The sequence below is a fragment of the Panthera onca genome, chromosome C1 (genome assembly GCF_046562875.1).
Source record: "Panthera onca isolate mPanOnc1 chromosome C1, mPanOnc1 haplotype 2, whole genome shotgun sequence".
In the NCBI taxonomy this organism is placed as follows: Eukaryota; Metazoa; Chordata; class Mammalia; order Carnivora; family Felidae; genus Panthera; species Panthera onca.
This window is the reverse complement of record NC_138346.1, coordinates 8,726,955-8,752,155: the sequence shown is the minus strand read 5'-3', so window position 1 is coordinate 8,752,155 and position 25,201 is coordinate 8,726,955. Positions and strand designations below refer to the sequence as shown.

The following is a 25,201-nucleotide window of genomic DNA, read 5'->3' as shown; positions in this document are numbered from 1 at the left end:
CCGCCGCCGGGAGGCCTCGGAGCCCCAGCTCCCGAATCGCCCGCCTTTCCTCCCAGGATGCTCCGCGCCGGCTGCGTCCTGTGATTGGCTGCACCGCCCCCACGTGACGTCGAACTGGCGGCGCCGGTTGCCTGGGCGACAGCTGGAGAAGTGGCGGCGGAGCGGGTTTGGCGCGGGCGCCTGCGGCCGTGCAGCAGGTAAGCGCCTCCTCCGATGCGGTCGGGCCGCCCTGGAGCCTGCCATCCCCGGGCGGAAAGGAGCAGTGGTGGGGCCCGAGGGCCGAAGCTCTGCGGAGCCCTCGCCCCAGAGGAAAGCCAGCTTGGCAGCCGCTGCCGAACGTCCCCACTTCTGGTCGGGCCGTCCTGGGCTCTTACTCTGGCGTGGGCCCGAGGCGGCCTCCTGGACAAACCGAAGACGGGCCCAGCCGCTTCCCGCAAGTAGTCTCTGATCTGTGCTGCAGTGGACCGAACTTGGAAGGGGCCGCCGGTCGTCCAGCTGGGTAGTGGCGGCACGAGCGGGTAGCCTGGGGCTTTTAGATCCATCCGCTCTGTTATCTGCCTCAGCTAACCTCCTCTCCAGACTTCATCCAGTCTAAGCCAAACTAGGATGCTAACACTGCAATTTCGTCTTCCAGACAAATCCCATAGCCTTCCCCTTATTCGATCAGCTTGTAGGTCCTAGAGCCCTATTCTATGGAAATTAAGAAGCAATCTTCAAGAATGGCTGAAGAAGTTTTGTCTAGTTTCTGCATAAAGTAGAGCAGTGGTTCTTAAACTTGAGTGTGCATAAAAGTCATCCGGGGAGTTTGTTTAAATCAGTTTCTGGGCATCGTGCTGCCATGGTGTCCAGTTAAGATCAGGATGGCGCTAGGAATTTTCATTTGCAGAAGCATCCCAGGCGATCCTGATTGAGGTGGTCCCAGCGTTTTGGGTAGTACTTGTGTAGTGGTTAATATCGGTCTGGACTTAAATTCGTACTTTTGTCACTTACTGGCTGGATTGTTGGGAGCATCTCAACCTGTTTGAGCCTCAGTTACCTCATCTGTAAAATAATATAAATTCTATTCATCTCTCAGTTTTGTTGTGACAATTAAATGTGAAGCATCTTGCATGTTGCCTGGCATACAGTAAACTCTTAAAGTGAACTTTTTAAAAATTTTTTTTAACGTTTATTTATTTTTGAGACAGAGAGAGACAGAGCATGAACGAGGGAGGGTCAAAAAGAGGGAGACACAGAATCTGAAACAGGCTTCAGGCTCTGAGCTGTCAGCACAGAGCCCGACGCGGGGCTCGAACTCGATCTGTGAGATCATGACCTGAGCCGAAGTCGGCCACCCAACCGACTGAGCCACCCAGGCGCCCCTAAAGTGAACTTTTTATGATATAAAGGTTTAGATGAAATTCTCATTTCCAAGATGTCAGAGTAATAGAATACCCAACAGTGGCTCACATTCACTGAGAGATCATCACAGCAGAATCTCATTCAAATAGTGGTCTTGAAGAACTTCTCTGAGTAAGTGATGTTTATAAGCACAGGGATTAGCCAGGTGAAGAAAGAGGAGGGAAGTGTTGTAAGCAGCGAGAAGAGGATGTGCAAAGGCCCTGAGGTAGGAAGAGCTTGCGTTCTCAAAAACAACAACGTTCTCTTGTTCTCTGGTCTTCAAAATTCTGTTCTCTCTGCTTGGACATCATTTGTTTGTAAATATCTTGGGTGTCTGTGATGCCTACCGGGCTCCGTTAGGTTCTGGAGACATCAAATTTAAATCCACCTGCCTGCCTTTATAGACAGGGTGATAAGTATAGCAGTAGAGGTAAATGTAGAGTTCAGAGGAGAGAGTATTTCCTTGATAGGGAAGGAAGGGGAGGGGTTCATGGCCGACCTCCTGAAAGAGGTCAGTTCTGGGTTAAGTTACCCTGATGAGCCAAGTTTGTGGTGGGGCGAGTGCATCAGACAGACGGTTTGGAGTTGTGGAAGAGCATGTGGTGTGGGGGATATCGGAGGTTTGCCGCTGGTGGGCCTGCTGTGGGGCAGAGGTGGCGGGGGTCCAGAGAAGGGCTGAGGAGGTGGTGGTCCTCAAACCGTAGCAGTCTTTCCTCAGGTCCCTGGCAGGCCTGCAGGTGCCAGGAAGGATAGGTGCACTCCCTGCTACATCCACGTCACTGTCTCCCTTCGTCAAAACCCCCAGCTCCTTTGAAGCACGTGCCCTGGCCTTTCCTCCCTGCCACCAACCTACTGGGGGCACAGCTTCCCCTCAAAGGCTGTAGCGCCTGGCTCACTGTCTGCCCCTCCACCTCCTCTCCTTCTGTTTTGGAGATTTCCCCATTCTGGCCACTCACTCCACTTTCTCCATCTTTTTTTTTCTTTTTAATGTTTATTTATTTGTTTTGAGAGAGAGAGAGAGAGAGAGAGAGAGAGAGAGAGAGACTCCCAAGCAGGCTCTGCACTGTCAGTGCAGAGCCCGACTCGGGCTCGATCTCACAGTGAGATCGTGACCTGAGCCGAATTCAAGAGTCAAATGCTTAACTGATTGAGCCAGCCAAGTGCCCCTCTGCTTTCTTCATCTTTCAGGCGTCTTCTTCCTCCATTCCTTCTCTCCGCTCCCTGCTGTGGCCACGAATGTCCTAATATGGCATCGCCTCCCAGATCAAGCACCTGTTCCATTCTGATCACACTTTTTCCTCTTTCAAGCTCACGTGAATGTGTCTCTGCCGCTGATCTCAGGCCCCGGGCCTCTTAAGCAGGTGTTTGACCTTGTTACTTTCTCACTGCTCTACGATCCCCTGTGCACCTCCCCCCTCCTCCAGCCTCAGTGCTCCATCACTGTTACACTGGCTTTCTCTTTTCCCTCTCTTCCAGAAAAAACCTCACCCTGGCTCACCTAACTCAGACGGCTGAAAGTGGCTGAAAAAACTGCAAAATTGTGCAGACTGGTTCCGGGTTTCGGATTCAAGTCCATGTGTCTTTTTTTTTTTTTTTTTAAATATTTATTTTTGAGAGAAAGAGCCCTTGTGCGTGAGAGTGCGAGTGGGGAGGGGAAGAGAGAGAGGGGGACAGAAGATCCGAAGCAGGCTCCGTGCTGACAGCAGAGAGCCTGACGTGGGGCTGGAACCCATGAACCTCGAGATCGTGACCTGAGCTAAAGTCAGACACTCAACTGACTGAGCCACCAGGCGCCCCTCGAGTCCATGTGTCTTAAGCAGATTCTCAGCACTGGAAATCCTGCCACGTTTCCATAGTCTGCTCGGTTCCCACCTTCTCTTCCAGCCGTCACCACTCCCTCCCTCCTTGTTGTGACAGATCTCCCTGTCCCTCCTTTGTGACTTCTCTCTTTAACCCTTTCCTTTCAGGCACCTGTCCTCACTGTTCTTGTCCACATCGCTGTCAAACCCGTGTTGTCAAATCCAAGGATTGAGTCTTCTCCCCACGTGTTCCTCGACCGTGCAGAGTGGCAGTTGGCGAGGGGAACACCTTCCCTGGCTCCCAGGTGCCACAGTCTCCCGCTCGTGTCCCACCAACAAGTCACTGCTTTGGCCGCCTGGTACCCGAGTGCTCCAGGGTTCAGGCACGGGCCCGAGCTCTTCTCCGCTACGCCTCCTCCCTAGGAGTCCCATCCGTGTAGGAGCCTTGTCTCCTGAGATGCCATCTTTATGCTGACAGTTTCCAGATGCTGATCTCCAGCTCCCACCTTCCCCTTTACTCGGGCTCCCACGCACCCGCCTTCTCCACACCCTGCCGGGATGCCTCGTGGGCCTGCGAGACTGTGGCCGGAACAGAACTCTTGATGACCTGTCAGACGGCCCCTGTCCCCTTCCTCCCCACTTCAGCAGATGGCGTCTGCTCAGGCCCGCGTGTCTTCCTTCCCTTCTTACCCTCACCCCCGACCTCCAGTCCATCAGCAGGTTGTGCACCTCTCCCTTTCACGTCTGGAACCCGAACACTTCACGAGGTTCCCCTCGGCTCGTCCAGACTCCCCTCGTCACTAGCTCGGGCTCGGCCGTGACCCCCTTTCCGCCCACGGTCCGCTCAGCCTCTCCCCACGCAGCAGACGCTGCTGTTGGGAAACGTAAATCGGGGTTGGCAGTCCCTCCTCAGGGCCCTCTCGGGGCTTCCCACCACGCTCAGGCCGCTCGCCCACACAAGGCCTGTCTGACCTGGCCCGCGCCTCCAGGCCTCCTGTGTCTGCCTTGCTTCTCCCCACCCCGGTCCTCAGCGCTCTGTGGCCTCCACGCTTGCAGACCCCTCTCCCCGGATCCGGGAGTGCTCACGTCCTCGCGTCTCCACCCAGACGTTCCCAGGGAGGCCTTCTCTGCCCACACTGTCTAAAAGAGCCCCACACCCCTCTTCTCCAGGCTCTGTCCCCTTCTTGCTGTCTTTTCCTCACATCTGAAATTACTTCCGTTCGTTGTTTTTGAGCAACTACAGTGTGCCAGGCACTGGCCTGGGCCCCGGGCACGCCGAGGGCTGCAGCTCCTGAATCCACAGCGAGCGGTACTTAAGCAGATGGGTGTTCGAGTCAGATGGTGGTTAGTGCTGTTGAGAAAAATAAAGCAGGACGGAAGACTTAGAAGTGATGGGGCTCACCCCTTAGAAAGGGTAGTCAGGGCAAGCTCTCTGAGGAGGTGACATTTAGAAGAGACCTGAATGAGATGGGAGTCCCTGGAGGGTGTCTGCAGGAAGTGCAGAGAGAAGGCAGGCGTGGGCTGTGGGCGTCCGGTGGGTGCGGCCACTCTGTGGCCCTTGTACCTCAAGTTCACAGAGCAAAGGAGAGTGTGGGAGGCCAAGCTGTGTAGCCTTTGAGAGGTGGGCGTAAGGAGCGTGGCCTTGGTCCGGAGGGTGGTGGTACCCGAGGAGGGTCCTAAGCAGGAGAGGAAAGATCACTTGTCAATAGGCTAGCAACTGAAGTAGGGAGAGAGGGAACGGGAGATTGCGTCCCCATACATTGGGAAAGATGGGGCCACAAGATGATGGTGAGACAGAGAATGAAGACGGGGCAAGTTACTAAATTTAATCTACCCGACTTACGCTCAAATAATTCAAATCAAAGGCACTGTAATGGGCAGATGTAATGTTAACAGAATCGTGTGTTCTTAGTAATAGAAGAGATCTGGTCAATTCTCCACTTTATTTCACAGATGAAAGAGACTCCGAGTTTCGGGGATTGCCCCAGATCAGGTGCCAGTGAGTGGGTACTTAGTATTAGTGCACAGGCTTTTTCATTCCCCTGGTTATGGGCACCCAGTGTGGGTGAAGAGCCTGGGGGTGCGGCTCAGGGAGTGGCTGCTTTGGGCACACCTGGGGACAGAAAAAGTAGAAAGTACTTCTTCAAAACGTTTGCAGCGTTTTGTTTATTTAAACATTTGGACATGTACATAGGCGTTGTGCATCCTTACATGTAACTAAAAGAAAACAAAAAACAAAGACAAACTGACCTAATAAATTCTCTAGCGCGTGAACCTTAACACTTGTGAAAATATGTATCACTTCCTCCTCCATTACTGTGAGGCTAAATGATTATGGTCTTCCAGAAACATTACGGATTTCTTTCTTTCTTTCTTTCTTTCTAAGAGAATGGGTGTGCATGTGCAGTGGGGGGGGCAGAGGGACAGGGAGAGAAAAGGAGAGGGAGAATCTTGAGCAGGCTTCTTCAACCCAGCATGGAGCCCAATGCAAGGCTCGATTGATCTCACAACCGCGAGCTCATGACTTGAGCCGAAATCAAGAATTGGACACCTAGGGGCGCCTGGGTGGCTCAGTCGGTTGAGCGTCCGACTTCGGCTCAGGTCATGATCTCACAGTCCATGAGTTCGAGCCCCGCGTCAGGCTCTGTGCTGACAGCTCGGAGCCTGGAGCCTGCTTCGGATTCTGTGTCTCCCTCTCTTTCTCTGCCTCTCCCCTACTCATGCTCTGTCTCTCTGTCTCAAAAATAAATAAAAACATTAAAAAAAATTAAAAAAAAAAAAAAAAGAATTGGACACCTAAACGACTGAGCCACCCAGGTGCCCCCGGTTACTATTTTTTACTTGGAGGCTGTGTGAGGAATTGGTGACTCTGTGTTTATTTATATCAGATTAATTTTAATGCATGTCCTTCTTAAGTGAATGAATCTTATCAAATTTTGTTTTGTTCTAAAATGTACTTTGTGGTCTTGATCGTTTGAATTACATATACCACACTATGGCACATTAGAAAAATAATCGTCCCCAATCCATTAGCAAGCCTTGATTCTCATTTACACCGCCTTCTAGCCCATGTTCACACTCATTTTAAGTAGTTGTCATAGAAGAAGGAATTACGTCGGACTTTAGCCTCTGTATTTCCTAGTGCTGCTGTAATAAGTTACCATAAAATTAGTGACCTGGAGGTCAGAAGCCCAAAATGGGTCTCCCTGGGCTAGAATCCAGGTGTTCACAGGGCTTGTTCATTTTTTTTTTTTTTTTAATGTTTATTTTTGAGAGAGGGAGACAGAGGATCTGAAGCGGGTTCCGTGCTAACAGCACAGAGCTCCATGTGGGGCTTGAACTTGCAAACCGGGAGTTCGTGATCGGAGCCCAAGTCGGACGCTTGACTGACTGAGCCCCCTGGTGGCCCAGGGCTTGTTCATTTCTGAAGGCTCCGGAGGAGAGTCTGTTCCTTGCCTTTTCGAGCTTCTAGAGGCTGCCTGCACTCATTCCTTGGTGTGGGGTCCCTTCTCCATCTTCAGGGCCAGCAGTGCATCACTCTGACATTGACCCTCTTGTCTCCTTATAAGGATCATGGTGATTACACTGGGCCCACCAGGTAATCATAGATACTCTCCTTATTTTAAGGTCAGCTGATTAGCAACCTTAATTCCATGTGCAACTCGACATAGGGGCTCTGGGGGTTAGAATGGGGGGCCATTATTCTGCCCACCACAGCCATCTTTTTATGACTTCACAGATGATTGTAGTGAAAGCTTTTATCTTCTGCTTTTGCCTCGTAGAGGTTTTTGCTGCCGTGAGAATTAACAGTAACCGTTCAATATGGGGGACGTTCTGGCTCACGAATCAGAATTACTTGCACTAGTGAAAGAGGTATGTTTTGCCACACACAGGTCACAGAAAAAAAGATCTTGAAAACTCATGTTTTATAATGCAACACATTTTATAGTGTCTTATAATAAATGTGTTTTCTATCCTTACATTAGAGTTCTCTGTTTTCCATTATATATGTATTATTGGTTTTCATAACTAAATTGAAATCTTAAAGTCACTTGAAAAGATTTCTTTAAAGAAAATTATAATAGTAACATGTGCTCACGGTAAAGATGCAAACAATGTGGAAATGTAAAAAGTTCATTACCCTGTTCCACTCCTGCAGCGACCACTGTTAATGGGTTAGTGTATTTTTCCAGACTTTTTTTCAGTGAATATGCAAAATACATGTACATGTCTATAGTTTGCTTTACAAAATGGAATATGCTGTCGTACATGTTGTTCTGAAGCTTGGCTTTTCTGCACCCACAGTAGTATAGTGTGACTGCCTTCCTGTGATCTGCCTCATACTTTTTAATGCTGTTGAATATTTCAAATCGAGTGGCCGCGTCTACTTAACTTGTTACCTATGAATGGACATTTAGGTTTGCTACAATGAAAGCTTTTGAAGGACAGGACCCACACCCTGTGCTTTTATATATTCTCTACTGCTTTTAGCACGGGGCTAGCACGTCGATGGTGCTTAAGAAACCGCAGCTGCTGTTTTATTCTGTGATTAACCGTCCAGTAGGCACCGCGAGCCACGGCAGTGGAGCAAGGCATCTATCCCGGAAATGAAGCTTAGTCATTTTTTGGTGTGCTCGTGAATAAATTATTTTTTCAAAAAATTTTTTACTATTAAAAAAAATTTTTTTAACATTTATTTGTGAGACAGAGACCGAGTATGAGCGGGGGGAGGGGCAGAGAGAGAGGAAGACAACAGGATCCGAAGCAGGCTCCAGGCTCTGAGCTGTCAGCACAGAGCCCGACGCGGGGCTCGAACCCATGAATCGTGAGATCATGACCTGAGCCGAAGTCGGACGCTCAACCGACTGAGCCATCCAGGAGCCCCATCTCATGAATAAATTCTTAAAGCCATCACAGCAATGGGTTGTGGACAGGGCCTGGGGAAGTAGCCTACCCCGAGGAGGTGGCAGGAGGCGACTGCCACAAACTGAGAAGGAGGGCAGAGGAGTGTGGAGGACGACGGTTGAGTACATGGTGGGGAAGGCAAAGGAGAGGGGCGTCTCGAGACAGGCAGTGAGCTTTAGTGCCGTGCTCCAAGGTCACTGCCGACATTGCCCATCTTTTATCTTCTGTTCTTAAGGGCAGGCATTTCTAGTGCCTGTTTCAAGTAGCAGATTCCCAGAGACCTACTAGACCCAAAGCCATCAGGCCTTCTAAAGATCACTTTTGCCTTTTTCAGACTGCTGCACACATCATTTTGTTTCTATTAATAATGGTAATGAATCGTGCAGCTCACTTTTTTTTTCCTGAAAACAAATTTATTTTCTGTAAATAAGCATGTTCTATGATACTGTCTTTCTAGGCTCTTGGCATGTGTGTCAACCAAGTAAATTGTAAGCTGGATCCCAAATTCTCCCAAAGATTAACCCCGTTATGAATTGGTGATCCACGGAGCTGGTATAGTTACTTCAAAGGCAGTTACTTTGTTGATGTTAAAATAGAGAAATGTATATACACTTATGTTCTTTTTTATAGTATTTAGATTTTGCTGAATTTGAAGACACCTTGAAAACATTTTCAAAAGAATGCAAAATAAAAGGAAAGCCGTTATCTAAAACAGCAGGTGGATCTTTAAGGGATTCCAAATCACTGCTCATCCAGGTAACATTTTGCTTTTCTTTGATCTCTGTCAATAATCAAGATGCTCCCTACTTGTAAAACATGCCATTATTAGAGAATATTGGCATTGTTCTGGGAACTTGGTCTGAGTGACTTTTCGTTTGTTTATTTGTTGATTGATTGATTGATTGATTGTTTGGAGTAAGCTCTATGCCCAACGTGGGGCTTGAATTCACAACTTGGAGATCAAGAGTTGCATGCTTTAGGGGTGCCTGGGTGGTTCAGTTGGTTAAGTGTCCAACTCTCGATTTTGGCTCGGATCATGATCTCATGTGTCATGGGATTGAGCCCTGTGTTGGACTCTGTGCTGATAGTGCAAAACCTGCTTGGGATTCTCTCTCTCTCTCTGTCTCTCTGTCTCTCTGTCTCTCTCTCTCTCTTTCTCTCTTTCTCTCCCCCCCCACCCCAATAAATAAAAATAAACTTTATTTTAAAAAAAGAGTTGCATGCTCTACTGACTGAGCCAGCCAGGTGCCCCCAAGCGACCCCAGAATGACTTTTAGATGCATAGGTGTTTTCATATGAATTAGTAATGTCATCTTTAAATCTGTATACCTTCTCTAGGAAGTGGGTTGTGATGTAATATCTTTCACATAAGTACATTTCTTGGGAAGAAGAAAAAGAAAAAACCATGCAATGCTTAGGAACAGAAACATATGTGATCTCCATCCTGAGCAGCATAGGTTGTGAATTTTAGGCTCTGGGGACACGGTGGTGAACCAGACCAAAACAAACCTCAGCCCTCCAGGTGCTCTCATTCTCTCTTGGGGAGATTGGAGGGGGCAGGGAGCGAGAGTCATACTGAAAGGCAGTGTCCTGAAAGGAAGGCCGAGCAGTTCTGTGAATGCCAGGGGCTGCGGAGGACAGATGTTATACAGGCTTCAGCTCGCAGGATTAGAAGGGACCTTAAAGGTCCTCATTCGATCTGTTATTCGATGCCTCCATCTCGTGTTTCAGCTTTGCATGATTTTATTATTTTAATAACTTTATTTGTTCTGATATGCCTACTTCCAGGAAAAAAATTGACACTTAATTTGAGAGTCCTATCGACGAGCTGGAAGTAAGGCTGCAGCCACGATCCCTTTGTTCCTGATCCCCAACTCCCTTGGATGGGGCACTGTTGAAGTGGCCCTTGGGGCTGTGCCCTCTGCCCAGTGTCCCTCCAGACCTCAGGCACCTGGACACTGAGCTGCCGCCATGTCAAACACAGACTCTTCTGTCGATGCTGCCACAGTGGGCAGCCTGGCGGGGCACCTCCCATCCCCAGAGCACATTTTTCAGAACATGAAACCAGAATCGAGCCATTGTTAGACTTGGACACAGAGGCTGTTCTTAACCAGAGTGGAGCTTCTTCCTCAGAATCTCAGCCTCAGTCCTGGGCGCTCAGCACCTAGTTTCCCCACGTTCCTTCAGAAGGAAGAAGGGCCACCCACCGTTACCCCGCAAGTTGGAAAACTATGTGCGCATCTCTTAATTGAAGGTACCGTTGAGAGGAATCTAACAAATCCTTGATAGCTAACTAGCAAAATGGTCAGAATCTTCTGTGAAACTCACACATAACCAGGATAAGCTCTGTGTCTGGAAACTTCTCTGTGTAGCTGGTATCTCCAGAAATGGCTGCCGTGCACTTTTTGCAACTGGTTTGACATCACACGCAGCGCCAGCCGCACACACTTCAGTGTTTCCGGGGCCTTTTTTTAAAATTGTGATTTAAAAAGCACATGACATAAATTTACCATCTTACCTATTTTTAAGTATACAGTTCAGTAGCGTTAAATATATTTATGTTGTGGGGCGCCTGGGTGGCGCAGTCGGTTAAGCGTCCGACTTCAGCCAGGTCACGATCTCACAGTCCGTGAGTTCGAGCCCCGCGTCAGGCTCTGGGCTGATGGCTCAGAGCCTGGAGCCTGTTTCCAGTTCTGTGTCTCCCTCTCTCTCTGTCCCTCCCCCGTTCATGCTCTGTCTCTCTCTGTCCCAAAAAATAAAATAAACGTTGAAAAAAATATATATATATATTTATGTTGTGATGAGACAGATGTCGAGAACTTTTTCATCTTGCAAATCTGAAACTCTGTCCGTTGAACAATACTACCCGCATTCCCTCCCCCCAGCCCCTAATAACCATCATTCTACTTCTGTTTCTATGACTTTCACTACTTAAAGATACCTCATATAAGTAGAATCATACTGTATTTTTCTTTTTGTGGCTGGCTTATTTCACTTAACATAATGTCCTCAAGGTTCACCCATGTTGTAGCATGTGACAGTATTTCCTTCCTTTTTAAAGCCGAAGGATATTCTGTTACGTGTCTGTACCACATTTTGTGTATCCATTCATACGTCCACGGGCGCTTGAGTTGCTTCCTCCTCTTGGCTATTGTGAATAGCGCTGCTACGAGCATAGGTGTGCTTCCAGTTATTTTGGGTTTATACCCGAAGTAGGTTACTGATCATATGGTAGTTCGTTTCTTAATTTTTCGAGGAAACTTCATACTGTTTTGCATTGTAATTGCATCATACAGTCCCATCAACAGTACACAGGGGTTATAATTTCTCCACATCCTCACCAACACCTGTTTTATTTTTTGTTTTGTTTTGTTTTTGATAGTAGTCATCCTGATGGATGTGAAGTGATACCTTGTGGTTTTGGTTTGTATCTCTCAGATGCATTCAGGTCCATTTTTCTGTAACTTGAAAAACCTTCAAACTTTCTGATTGCCACAAGCATATCTTTTCTGCTCCTCCAATAGACAGCCATACCCACCATGATGGCTATCCCAAACAAAAGTAAACAGCAAAGATATTGCACAATTTCAGTGACACTCAATAAATGGAGAATTTCCCTAAGCACTGTTCTTTAAGCAGTGTGCGCGTGTGCATGTGCGTGTGTGCGTGTGTGTGTGTGTGTGTGTGTGTTGTGTTTATAAGTTACTATTGATGGCGTGTAAATATTCTGATCTTGGTGGTTCTGGCTGGGATCATGGTTTATATAAGAGAAGGTCATTAATATTTGTGACTCTATGAGTTATAACACTGGATTGCTTTGTATGTAGATATTATTTTAAATGCAGGGACTGTTTCCAGGTACAGATCTATAAATCTGGTCACAGGTCTACAAATGTAGAATTAAAAATTTTTTTAATGTTTATTTTTGAGAGAGAGCTAGATAGAGTATGAGCAGGGGAGGGGCAGAGAGAGAAGGGGAGACACAGAATCCAAAGCAGTCTGCGGGCTCTGAGCGGTCAGCACAGAGCCCGACGTGGGGCTCGAACTCATGAACTGTGAGATCATGATCTGAGCCGAAGTCGGACATTTAACTAACGGGCCCACCCAGGCGCCCCTACAAATGTAGAATTTAGAACAGACTATACATGGCCCGTTTGACATGTGGACTCTGCCAAGGCACCTGACAAAATACCTTGACTCAAAGCCTTAAAATACTCCCAAATCTACAGTAAACTCATTCACACGAAGAGCTCTCGGTCACTAGACCTGTCATGGGAGAATGCTTCCTCCAGAGCAGCTCGCGGGGATGGCAGGGTTTGCTTAGAGCTCAACAGAGGCGAGCCCGGCGTGGGGTCGGGCCCCAACAGCACTGCCACTTGGGGAGATCCCCTCCACCCCTGCGGCGGCCAGTAACGGGCTTCCTCGTTCTTTCAGAGGAGGCAGAGCTCAGCTGCTCACATTTTGTTGGGCACCGCTCTTCCTCTGGTTGCTGACAGGCTGTCCTTCGCTGTTACCAAGGCTGAGTAACAGCAAGAGGATGGTTCTGAGGAGGCAGACATTTCTTATAGGACTTACTTTGAAAAATTCTGAGTTTCATTCAAATATATGCCAAGACCTTCCAGAGTAAGGTAATATTCAGATGTTCTTTTTTTTTTAAACAGCATTTCTCTGATTTTTTTTTTAAGTTTATTTTTGAGAGAGAGAGAGTGAGAAAGAGAGAGAGAGACAGTGCGAGCAAGGGAGGGGCAGAGAGCGAGAGGGAGACACAGAATCCCAAGCAGGCTCCGCTCTGTCAGCGCAGAGCTACTATGCGGGGCTGAAACCCACGAACCGTGAGATCATGATTTCAGCCAAAATCGAGAGTCAGACGCTAAACCGACTGAGCAACCCAGGCGCCCCAATATTCAGATGTTCTTGATCACATGACATAGAGAACATTTCTGTACTAATTGTAGTTGAAGATTCCTTACTAATGAATATCTTCAAGTATAACCAGACACTGCAACATTGTTCAGTCTATTTCCATTTTATGATATTAACAAGCTCATTTATAAACAACCTTAACCAAAGAGGCAGTTATAGAGGAATACTATAAAGCCATTTTTCAAAAGTGTAAAAGAAAAAACAAAGTGTAAAAATACAATGACCAAATAATAGTGATGAATAATGGTGTTGGGTGGGGGGACCTGGAGGTTCCACAGAAAATCCAATCCAAGAAAAACTTTTGTAAATGAGCGCAAAATGTAGGTCTGAGTATCTTGGGCATTTGATATCATAAGGAAAATAATATGAATCACATTGCTTTGGACTGTTAGGAAGTTCTTTCCATTCTGCCTTATACTTAAATCCACAAATTATGCAGCAGGTATTTGCGATGGGACACTTAACATTCTTCTAGTGAGGCAGGCGGCGTGATAATCGCCACCTCCTTTCTCCAGAATTCTCTATCTCAGCTATTGCACAGTAAGTCCAGAAACCGTCTGCCCTGCATAGTCAGACTCGCACAGCCCCGAGGTCGGAATGGTACCAGGCCTGCGCCCCCTCCTCTAGCTGTAGCCTGTGCTTCCCTGCTTCCGTAATCGGTGGACACTGTATGGATGCGTTGGGATCCGTAGTCACTTCCCGAGTGCCATCTCAGTGGGACATGCGTCAGCATCCCAGGCCTGGGATTGAACGGGTCAGCGTAGATGAGCTCCGGTTCACAGCTGTGCTGTTGGCAAGCTGCTTTGTGGGCGGGGTGAGCTCCGCTGAGGCCTGACTGGGCTCTGGGTCTGGCCTGGTTTTTATCGATTGCGCGCTGCGGGTCAGCGAGTCCACAGGGTATGTGTGTGCCTGTGAGTTTTCTGGCCTCGAGTCCTTGGCCTGGGAGTGGTTCCTCCCCCTTCAGGGACTTCACTGTTCCAACTGATCCTTTCAAAGCCCAGACTTGACATCACAACCAGGGTTGGTTTGCAGAAATCTCAGCCTCAGATGCTTGAAGCCTTCTAGCTCTCTTTCTGTCCTTTATCTTGGAAAGGAGACTGAGTTTTATCACATTGAAACCCCGGAGCGTGTGAGTATCCGGGGTATTGGGTGGGTTGGGATAATCTGGGGTGTTGGGAGAATGGCCATCCCTTGTGACTGGGGTTCGGTCTCCTGTCTTCTCCACAGAAGGACCTCATTGCTGCATTTGACAGCGGAGACCAGAAGGTGTTCTTCGATCTGTGGGAGGAGCACGTTCCCAGTTCCATCCGTGATGGTGACCCCGTTGCCCAGAAGTTGGAATTCTATCTTCACATCCATTTTGCCATCTATCTTCTGAAACACTCCGTGGGGAGACCTGTAGGTTCCTCTTGTGACTTGCGTGGGTCTGAGTGCTGTGTTCAAGGAGGATGTGCGCTGTTTGTTTTGCAGTTGAGCATTAATTTAGTTGTTGTAGCCGTTTTATCGTATTGCTTCCAAGGAGTAGGTGTCTTGTGTCCTGTGAATGATTTTCTATCTGATTCCCAGCAGTTTATTTTCTAGTTTATGTGGAGAGTTAATAATTTCTGTCTTACAAGCTGCACGGTTTTCCCCAATGCCTCAAATTTTTGACAACTCAGCAAAATAAAGTTTCCTTATTTGGCAATTTGAAATATATACACATATGTCTAAGAAAACAGCTACTGAGACCACATATTAGACTGTCATAAGAGAAGTTTAAGTTTAAGCCGCGGAAAGATGCCAGTTGGCGAAGGTCCATTTGAGCACTGGCTGAATGGCCGCCGCAGGCCGTGCGCAGGTATGCGGAGGGCAGGGCCCGAGTGTCTCCGAGTGTAGAATGCGTGACACAAAGGAGCAGGGCCACGCTGACATTTGACCGCGTGCATTTCTTTAGTGGCTTCTCCTTGTATTAGCTACTGCCCCAGCACCTGTGTTCACTCATTAAAATGTCAGGGGGACCAGAGGAGGGGTGAGTGGTGGAGGGAGCAGCTCCACGGTACATCGTGGTAGCTTTAGAGTACATCAGGACAGTGCTCACAGGGGGTGAGATCATGGGAGATTTTCACTTTCTTTATACCTATTCCTGTTCTATAAAGAAAATCAATCAACGCTGCATCTTATTTTAAGCCCGGTGGCCAGAAGAGGGCTTACAGTGGAGCTGCTACACTTGATCTCAGCCAAAAGGCCGAGAAGCGATTCACGGTGTAGACGGAATGAGATGCATTGATTGGAAACAGACACGCACAGGGCACACGTAACTGGGGCGGCCAGGTGGTCAGGGAAGGAGAGCACCCCGTTCCAGGCTGAGCGGCTCAAAGAGGCGCAGGAGGAAATCGAAGCCTGAGGGGGACTGAGTTGCCTTGGATCGCACAGAACCGGCGAAGCCCTCAGGATCAGTCCTTAGCTTCAAAAGGAAAGGAGGAATGCTGTGGAAGCTTCTGTTTCAAAAAACTGTAAAGGTCCACCTGTTCACCTTTAGACATCTCACCTGAGGGAATCCTGGGGATGCAGACAAATGTTTATGATAATCTGACGAGGGAAAACAGTGCAGATACCTAATAATGGGGGACTTGGTTAAGGAAGTTGTAATAGACCCACAAAGTGAGGTTTTGTCCTGCCAGTAGAAATGATGTCTAGAATTTTAAGGACATGAGAAAATAGCAATAATAAAGTAAAAGGGCCGCATATTGAACTAGATACCTAGTTCTCTTTAACCCCTGACAAAGTTTGATCAAGGAGTGAGATTGGGGGTGGTGTTAGAATGGCTGGAGAGAGCCCGCTTCCTGGGCCACGTGGGGAGGATGCCACCAACGTGGCTGGAACTGAAGGAGCCTCGGAGAAAGGGTGGGATGGACGGGGGGCTGGACGTCCAGCAGGAGACCCCGGGCGAGCATCTTCCCTTCTTTGCAGGACAAAGAGGACCTGGATGAGAGGATTTCTTATTTCAAAACCTACCTGGAGACCAAAGGGGCGGCGTTGAGCCAGACTACAGAGTTTCTCCCTTTCTACGCTCTGCCTTTTGTTCCCAACCCCATGGTACACCCCTCGTTTAAAGAGCTCTTCCAGGTGAGTGACAGCCTCTGAATCTTGAATCGGATCCCAGGCCACATTGTGGTTTCATCTTGTATGCGCTAGTGGTTTCTGAATGATGCTGTAAAAACACCCTAAAACTTGCTTGTTTTCAGATCATTTCTTTGACAAACTTTCCTTATGCCATAGAGTGTGCTTTTTGGTTGTACTGAGACTTGTTAACCCAGCCTGACATAAATATTCTTAAGTGTACGCACTTCCTAAATCATTCTGTGCATCCTTTTTTTGTATTGAAAGGATAGGTCTTCCAATTACATTGAAAAATAGTAGCGTGAAAAGAACTAGGTTATTTTACATAACTGCCGGCCACGTATGTTTTAATTGGTATTCAGAGTCTCACTTGCTTGGCGTGTGTCCGATTACCTGGCTGTTACTATTATTTCCTTCCGACTACTTGCCTGTAGCTGTTTTAGTTGTTATATTTCACATTAGTTGACATTTCAGCATACTACTTACTATCAGTGTTTGTTTATCCATTGTAGTAATTTTTATTGACCTAATAAAATTAAGATGTCCCCTGAGAGGCTTATTAAAGTGTGTTTAAGAGACAGAAACAATAGTGATGCAGTTTGCTTTTTCTAAAGAAAGATCTCACAGTGTTTCCAAGAATCTCTTTGGAGAGTCCTCTGTGCCACTGAACAACAGATACGCTTCTCTTTCCAAAGCCAGCATATCTCCGTTTCCTATCCTGTTATAATTTAGTCGCACGACTTCCATCACTCCTAAAAAGTAGCTGCTAAATTTAGAAGGCCAGGTAGCTGACAGATTCCATCAAAGCCGGCTCGTTGTAGAGTAGCCGAAGTTGAATTCTGTGTTTGTGTTTCTTTGTCCAAATTTAGTTTTACCCCCTTCCTCTCCCAGGAGGTTGAAGATATAAAATGGTTAGGAAGGTGATGGAACTTGAAAAGAAATGTTAGATTTTCTCAGAGTGAAGACTTCGGTTTATGAAAATGATGGCGCGGTAATGTGGCCCCAGCTTAGGTCCGGGCAGGGGTGCAGCTGGCAGTCAGGGACGGGTCCAGCTGAGGCTGCCGTGGGCACCTGGCCCGCTCTGGCCTGGCATTCTGAGGCAGAGTTCGGTATTCACGGGGAGTCATTTTATTCCATTGTTTTTACTTTTGTTACTCTCTACGTGTTCTTTCAATGGCCATCCTACATGCCTTAGTATGTTTCTGTAATAAAATCTAAAGCTAATATCTGCGTCCTCTTCCTGCAAGGACCTTGGGATGCATTAACCTCATTCACCCCTTTCCCAGTTTACTTGCTCTTGTTGTCCAGTATTTGAGTTATATATTTTAACCCCACAAGTTACAGATATTACTATTTTATTCCATCTGTGTGTGTATAGATTTGCCCTTATATTTGCCAGCATTTGTTCCGTCTTGCATGAAGGACCTTCCATCAGAAATCATTTTCTCGTCTGCCTTATGTACATTCCTTTAGAATCAACTGTACTTGAAGATCTCTTTCAGTTCTCGTTTGTCTGAAATGTCTTGGTCGCTTTCTCAGATGGGGTGCAGACTGGTAGGTTTACAGCTGGTTTCCTTCATTACAGTGAGGGTATGATTGTCCCCTCTCCTCGCCCCATTGCTGCTGTTGGAAGTTGGCCATCAGTCTACTTGCTGCTCCTGTGTGGGCGATCTGTCTCGCTTCTCTGGCCGTTAAGATTGTGTAATTTCACTATGATTGTCTGGGGATAAATTTCTGTTTTTACTTGGGCTTTGTTGGGCTTCCTGGATGTGATGTTTTGTGTCTTTCAACAACTGGAAAATCGTTTTCTCTTCATACATTGCCTCTTCCCCGTTCTCTTTATGATCTTCTTCTGGGTATCTGATTAATCTACATTTAATCTACAGATCTGATGAAATCTGCATTGGACTTGCTCATTCTGTCTTCTGTGTCTATTTTTTCCTCATTAAAAAAATTGTGACAGAATACACATAAAATTTGTCATCTCTGCCATCGTGAAGTGTACAGTTCAGTAAGTGTCAAGTATGTTCACAATGTTTGCCCTCCTTGTCCCTTAACATTTCATATGTCCCATCTTGTGATCTCCGTCTGGGCTGTATTCTGGGTGATTTATTCACACCTATTTTCTCGTTCCCAGATTTACCCATCAAACTGTGTCCAATCTGTTCTTTAATCTCTTCATTGAATTTGTAATTTCAATTATTTTTAGAGTCTTTTATTCTTTGCTCATATTTTCAAGTCTCTCTCATTTCTTTACCATATTAAACATTTGTTTTATATTCTTTATCTGTTAATTTTAATATCAGGAGCCTTTGTAGATTTGATCCTGCTGTGTTTTGTGTCTTCTGCTTCTCATTCATGGTTCTTATTTCTTTAAAAAAAAATTTTTTTTTTAAGTTTATTTATTCTTAGTGAGAAAGAGAGCATGAGCAGGGGAGGGGCAGAGAGAGAGAGAGAGAATCCCAAGCAGGCCCTGCACTGTCAGCATGGAGCCCGATGTAGGACTTGATCTCAGGAACCACGAGATCATGACCCAACCGAAATCAAGAGTTGGGTGCTTAACCGACCAAACCACCCAGGTGCCCATCCTTGTTTAAAAAAAAAAAAATCAGTTATTTTGAGTTTTGATAATGAGTTTATTTTATGTGGGACTGGTAGGGATTTTTTTTGAGGCCTGCGTGCAGTTTGATTCTTTCAGAGAAGATCTGTGTTTGCATCTCAATCATCTAGGGCATTACCAATCCAGGATCATTTTAAATTAAATTCTTTGTTCAAGGCTTTGGGAACCACCCAGACAGTGTCAGTTTAGGCTGCAATTTTTTAAAAAAAAAATTTTTTTTTCAACGTTTTTTATTTATTTTGGGGACAGAGAGAGACAGAGCATGAACGGGGGAGGGGCAGAGAGAGAGGGAGACACAGAATCGGAAACAGGCTCCAGGCTCCGAGCCGTCAGCCCAGAGCCTGACACGGGGCTCGAACTCACGGATCGCGAGATCGTGACCTGAGCTGAAGTCGGACGCCTAACCGACTGCGCCACCCAGGCGCCCCTAGGCTGCAATTTTTAATGGGACTGGTTTGGGTTATGAACTTTCACATGAAGTTTTTCCTCCCTTCTACCTAATGTCAAGGTCAAGGCAGGTAGACTTCCTTGCTGTCCCCTTCTAGGAAGTGGATTGATTCGTCCTTGAATTTTTCCTGATGGTATAGCCCTTTGGGATCCCAATTAAAAAATTTTTTTTAACATTTATTTATTTTTGAGAGACAGAGACAGAGCACAAGTTGGGGGGGAGCAGAGAAAGAGAGACACACACACAGAATCCGAAGTAGGCTGCAGGCTCCGAGCTGTCAGCACAGAGCCCAACGCGGGGCTTGATCTCACAAACTGTAAGATCATGAACTGCGCTGAAGTTGGACGCTTAACCAGCTGAGCCATCCAGGTGCCCTGGGATCCCAATTTTATGCAAGGGTCTTCTTTTAGATTGTTTACTATGAGCATCTGAATCCTAGTGTCTTCCGTCTTGTGACAGCTCTTAGAACTCAAGTTGAAGGTCTTCAAGACTCTGGGTTATCCTTAGAGTGAAAACTCACTTTTAGCCTCTGCCTTGCCTTTCATGCCACTCAGGGATGCATTTTATAAGATGCTTTATTTATCCAACTTTTTTAGTTGTTTTCATTGCTTTTTCAGGTTATCATTTCTGCTGAGCTGCCAGAAAAGGAAATTCCTTTGTAGCGATTGTAGTGAGCTCTTTTCAGCAAACTCAGTTTGTCAGTGAGCATCTCTGTGCAGAAATACTTGGGTATTCCTCTAATGATTACTTCCAGAAAAACTTTTGGGCGCTTATATAGCAAGAGCCAAGTTAAGCGTAATTAGCGAAGACCGAAAGAAATGGAAGGAATTCTTGTGCGCCCTGCGAGGGGGAGAGAAGGCAGCGGGTAAGCGGGTAGGCAGTGAGCTCTGCCCCCTGCCCCCCAGGAATAGCCCCACTCTTACTCATTTCATATATTAGGGTTCTGGGCAAGATTTTGAGTGATCAGAGGGCTTTGCTGTTGGGAAAAAACAAGTCAGACAATCACTCTAGTGTAAAGTCCACATTCTACAAGTGAAGAAACTATGACACGAAGAGGATGAGTGGCTTTGTGCAGGCGGTACAGCAGAACCAGCCCCGTGCTTCCCTCGTCCCATGGGAGCTGGGGAGGCAGATGCCCATTGGACTTGAGAAACGTCCTTGTTCTCAAACAGAAGAATAAGAGCAGCCAAGAAAAAAAAAAAAAAAAAAATAAGGGATTTATCGCCCAAAGAGGTTCTATCGCAATGTTATTTATCCCTGTCATTAGCAGAGCATCATAAGGTCAGTAGTTAAGTTGGAAAGACAGATTTGTTGGTTATGCAAAATAGTAGTCAGCAACAGAGCAATTTAGCTGCAAGTCTACATGTCCCAAAGGTTTTGTTTTGTTTTGTTTTTTAAGATGTCTTGATTTATGTTGACCAACATAGCAGTCCTTTCCCGCGATTCTCTCCTGTGCGTTGAACACAGAAGCCTCGAGCTGCGGCACGCTCTGTCAGCTTCCCGCGGCTGCCGTGACAAAGGGCCACAGAGTGGGGGCTTAAATGGCAGAAACTTCCTGTCACAGGTCGGGAGGCCAGAGGTCTGAAATCACAGGGTCGCGCTCCCTGTGAAGCCTCTAGGGGGAGGCGCCTTCCTTGGCTCTTCTGGCTTCTGGTAGCTTCGAGTAGTTTCAGGTGTCCCTTGGCTCATGGCAGCATATACTCCAGTCCCCAGTCTTTGCAGGCCCATCTTCTCTCTGTGTCTGTGTCTAAATTTCCTTCTTGTAAGGACACTGGTTATGTTAGATGAAGGACCACCCTAGTCCAGTACAACTCATCTTAGCTAATTACATCTACAGCAGCCCTCCCTGTCAGTGACCTCACGTTCTGAGGAGGTTGGGACTTCAGCGTATCTTTTTAAGGGGATGCAATTCAACCCATAACACACATTATAAATAAAGAGATCGTGCCATGTCAGGGATTTACACAACCTTAATTTTTAATTTTTATTTATTTATTTTTAATGTTTATTTGTTTTTGAGAGAGAGAGAGAGAGAGACAGAGCATAACAGGGGAGGGACAGAGAGAGAGGGAGACACAGAACTCGAAGTGGGCTCCACGCTCCGTGCTGTCAGCACAAAGCCTGATTCGGGGCTTGAACTCAAGAACTGTGATTATGACCTGAGCCGAAGTCAGACGCTCAACCTACTGAGCCACCCAGGTGCCCCTACACAATCTTTTTAAAATATAAGAGTATTTTTTCAAAAAGCCAGATGATGCCCCGGGTAGAATGGGTGGGGTGGGGGGTGTGGATAAGGACGATGAGCTGGGGGTGGGGCAGGACCTAAGAGGTAAGTAGATACGAAGTTTTAAAGATATTGCTTCTTTTCTGTGGAGCTTCTTGGTTTGGGTGGTAGATATTCTTGCATAAAGGTTGTAAGGAAAATTGTCCTGAGAAAGATAATTGCTTGTCACACTTTTACTACTTAAGTCCTTTCCTTCTCAGTGAGCATTATTTGAGATAAATAATTATTAAGGGACAAGTCAAACTAAAAGTATATCATAATTCTTGACGTGATGCGGTATTTAAGGCAGATAACAGCTTCTGTCTTTTTTTTTTTTTCTTATCTAGATGAAATTTATGGAAATGAGTCTTTTTCTTTGGGAAACTTTTAGTAACTTAGTGATAACTGGGTGTGCCTGCCAGCGCCTTATACACTTAAACTATACTGAATTCTTCTTGGCATTCAACCTAATAAGGTTATTTGTCATGCCTGTGTTTAAATCACATGAAATATTCAAATCATGTACAGGGTTCTTTTTTCCTTGTTTATGAAAGAACTCTGTTCTTTCTTCCTGCTGTGGGTATTTGAATCTTTTATAAAGAATTGGTCAGATGTCCTAAAACCTATTTTTCGCAGCATCACACAACAGCCAAGGCATCTGCTTTTGATTTCAGTAACTGTGTTGGATAGGGTTATTTAAACCAAAGGCCACACACAATTTGACAACGCTGTTGGCATTTAATGATGTAGTGCTTTATTATTTTTCTTTGTGTGTGTGTGTGTGTTTTTTCTTCAGGATTCTTGGACTCCAGAATTAAAGTTGAAGTTGGAAAAGTTTCTGGCTTTAATTTTTAAAGCCAGTAACACGCCAAAGCTTTTAACATTATACGTATCCTTTTGAAGCAGATGGAGACCCTCCCCCCCACCTCCCACCCCCTACCCAGGGCCCTGGAGTAGCGCACTGGCTTAGGTTGCCTCATGAATAGGGATAATTGATACTGTTGCTTTCATATTTATGAGTTGTGTGAAGCATTAATGGGAGAGTGTGTCAAGGCACATAAAGGGAATTCCAGGTAGAGGGAACAGCACATGCAAAAGGACTGAGAGTATATTTGGGAAACGACACAGAATTCAGTATTGCTGGAACGGGAGAGAGAAAGACACTAGGCAGGCCGGCACAGAGATTTGCGTGAGGTCTTGCAAGTAATGAGGAGCCTTTGAAGCATTTTAAGCAGGAGGATACCATGCTCATATTTACATTAAAAAAAAAAAATCAATCCTTGTATTCCTGATTATAAAATTGACCATAATTTTTATAGAAAATTTGGAAAGCACAGAAATGCATTTGTATACATACATATACCCAGAAGTACGTAATGTTTAAGCATACATACCTGTCACGTGTGTATTCTTAAATATTTTTATCAAACGAAGAGAGCATTTCTGCATTTCATTAAATATCCTTCGAAAACAGGTTGTTTCCTCAAAAGTTTAAACACAGAGTTACTGTATGACCCAGCAATTCCACTCCTAGCTGTGTACCCCGGGGAGCTGAAAACATGTCTACGCGGCACCTTGTATACTAATGTTGACAGCAGCATTACTCAGAACAGCCAAGAAGTGAAGACAACCCAAGTGTCCATCAAGGGAGGAATGTATAAATAAGATGCATAGATAGTATTCAGGCTTGTAACAGAATGAAGTACTGACCCGCTGCAACGTGGACAGACCTCGTAAACATTCTGCTGAATGAGAGAAGCCACACATGACAGGTTGCATGTTATATGATTCTATCTGTATGAAGGGTCCAGAAAGGGCAAAGCAATAGAGACAGCAGATGAGTGGTTGCCTGGGGCCAGGGAGGGTAGGTAAACTGGGGAGGACTCCTAATGGGTACAGGGTTTCTTTTGGGGGGTGATGAGAATTTTCTAGAATTGATTGCGGTGATGGTCGCACAACTCTGTGAATAGACTGAAAACCGTTGAAATATATACTTGAAATGAGTGAGTTATACATGGATTATGTCTCAGTGAAGCTGTTACCAAAAAAATTAAGAAAACCCAAACCAAACAAATACTTTGCCCTCAGTCATGTGGCCGGGTGTGTGCGAGCTGAGATTTGAACTCAGGCAGTCTGGCTTCAGAATCTGTGATCTCAGCTACTGTGCTCTGTGGCTGTCTTCCCAGTCTCAGTGTCCTTAGGGTAAAGCTTTAGAATGAAGGGGCAGAGTTGAAGGGTACGAGTTCAGTTTCCTTTTTAGTAGAATGTTCAGTAGCAGTGGGGAACGTCTTGTGAAGGGGGTCAGGAGGCCGCTTAGGGGGCTACCGAACAGGGTAAGACTTGCATGCATGCAGCAGTAATTGAGCTAGAGAAAAGATGATTCACTTGAGAGTGAGCCTCCAAGTATGAGAAGTTAGTACCTGTCTCAGCTATATATATAGCAACATTAGGAAACGGCCTTTACTCTCCTGAGAATTGCTTTTCACCTTGCTAAGGTTTTCTCAGCTTGGCCACACAACGTGAAATACCGTGAGTACTTTATCTTCATTGCCTGTTTTCCTCAACTTCTTTCTCATCCCAGAAGGAGAATGGACAGAGTAACAAAGGTAAATCATGTAGATTAACATTTTTTTAATATTAACATTTTTAATGTTTATTTTTAAGAGAAAGGCAGAGACAGCATGAGCTGGGCAGGGGCAGAGAGAGGGAGACACAGAATCCGAAGCAGGCTCCAGGCTCTGAGCTGTCAGCACAGAGCCCAACACAGGGCTCGAACTCACAGGCTGCAAGATCATGACCTGAGTCGAAGTCGGACGCTCAACCGACTGAGCCACCCAGGCGCCCCTAGATTAACATTTTTTAAAGAACAACTTGGCCAACTCAAGTTTTGAACAGTAGGCTAGGGACAGAGATGGTGAGAATTTGTGCATTTGGCAAACATGGGCTTTAAAAGTCTACATTATTTTTTAATTTAAAAGATGAAAGTCTAAATATCTACGAGGTATTTTGTGATCAAGTTTGTGATTCCTTGAGGCCCACTTTGCAGGACGGCTGGCCTTAGCTACGTCTTGTGTATCAGGTGACTAAGACCCAGAGAGATGAAGAGAAGAGAACCCAAGCAATGTCCTGAAGGGATGGGGCTGCAGCCCAGCCAGAGACACAGAGCAGCATGGGTGACAGAAGTATCATTTTAGGAACTTCCACTTTTACCTTGAACTAGTCTAGTGGGGTCTTATTTATGTAGCAATGGAACACCCATCTTAGAAGCATTTCCATTTTTTTGCATTCAGTTTAGGAATTCCAGCCTTAAGGTTTTAGCATAAAAAGATGGTTTTTCATTATTAGTCTTTTTTTTTTTTTTTTTTTTTTTTTGCTAGAACTATCCCATTTTTAAGTAAGGCAAGAAAAATTCAGTTAATATGAAGTCAGTGGCCACAATTGTGGTGCTTTGCCTAAGTTTTGTCTTTGATCCTACGTTACAAAAAGTGCTTAAATTAACATTGGAAAGGGTGGATGATGATGTGTTTCATGCCTTTGTGAGTTTTGGTGGCATAGTCCTCAGTCCCCAGCAGGTGGAGTGTTACCACAGGAAACAGCACATTTGCCCTTCTCACAGCAGGGCAATGTTAGAGAGGATCTCAGAACTTCCTGTCTTTGTTTTTCCACGGTCTTTTTTAGAGTTAAAGTTTTGTAAAACAAAAAAAGCTGGGGGTGGGGTGGGGTGTAGGGTTAGTAAATTATTTATCTCTTTGCTTTCCAACACG

At 45.9% G+C, this 25,201-nt stretch overlaps 1 protein-coding gene across 6 annotated transcripts in view; it reads left to right on the top strand.

Annotated features, from left to right (window-relative positions):
* The first annotated feature begins 98 nt into the window (after positions 1 to 98).
* ARMC9 (armadillo repeat containing 9) overlaps positions 99 to 25,201 on the top strand; it is a 152,813-nt gene continuing 127,710 nt past the window's right edge. For 4 of the 6 annotated variants that reach the window (XM_078450788.2, XM_078450786.2, XM_078450787.2 and 1 more), the window contains exons 1-7: positions 99 to 197; positions 6,962 to 7,052; positions 8,715 to 8,840; positions 14,235 to 14,405; positions 15,957 to 16,112; positions 22,234 to 22,326; positions 24,019 to 24,043. In XM_078450788.2, the coding sequence (XP_078306914.1) occupies positions 7,002 to 7,052; positions 8,715 to 8,840; positions 14,235 to 14,405; positions 15,957 to 16,112; positions 22,234 to 22,326; positions 24,019 to 24,043 (622 nt within the window). In that variant the 5' untranslated portion in view covers positions 99 to 197; positions 6,962 to 7,001. Of the gene's footprint in view, positions 198 to 3,383; positions 3,485 to 6,961; positions 7,053 to 8,714; positions 8,841 to 14,234; positions 14,406 to 15,956; positions 16,113 to 22,233; positions 22,327 to 24,018; positions 24,044 to 25,201 lie in introns of those variants that run through there. The other 2 variants (XM_078450785.2, XM_078450789.2) reach the window with 2 other exon arrangements.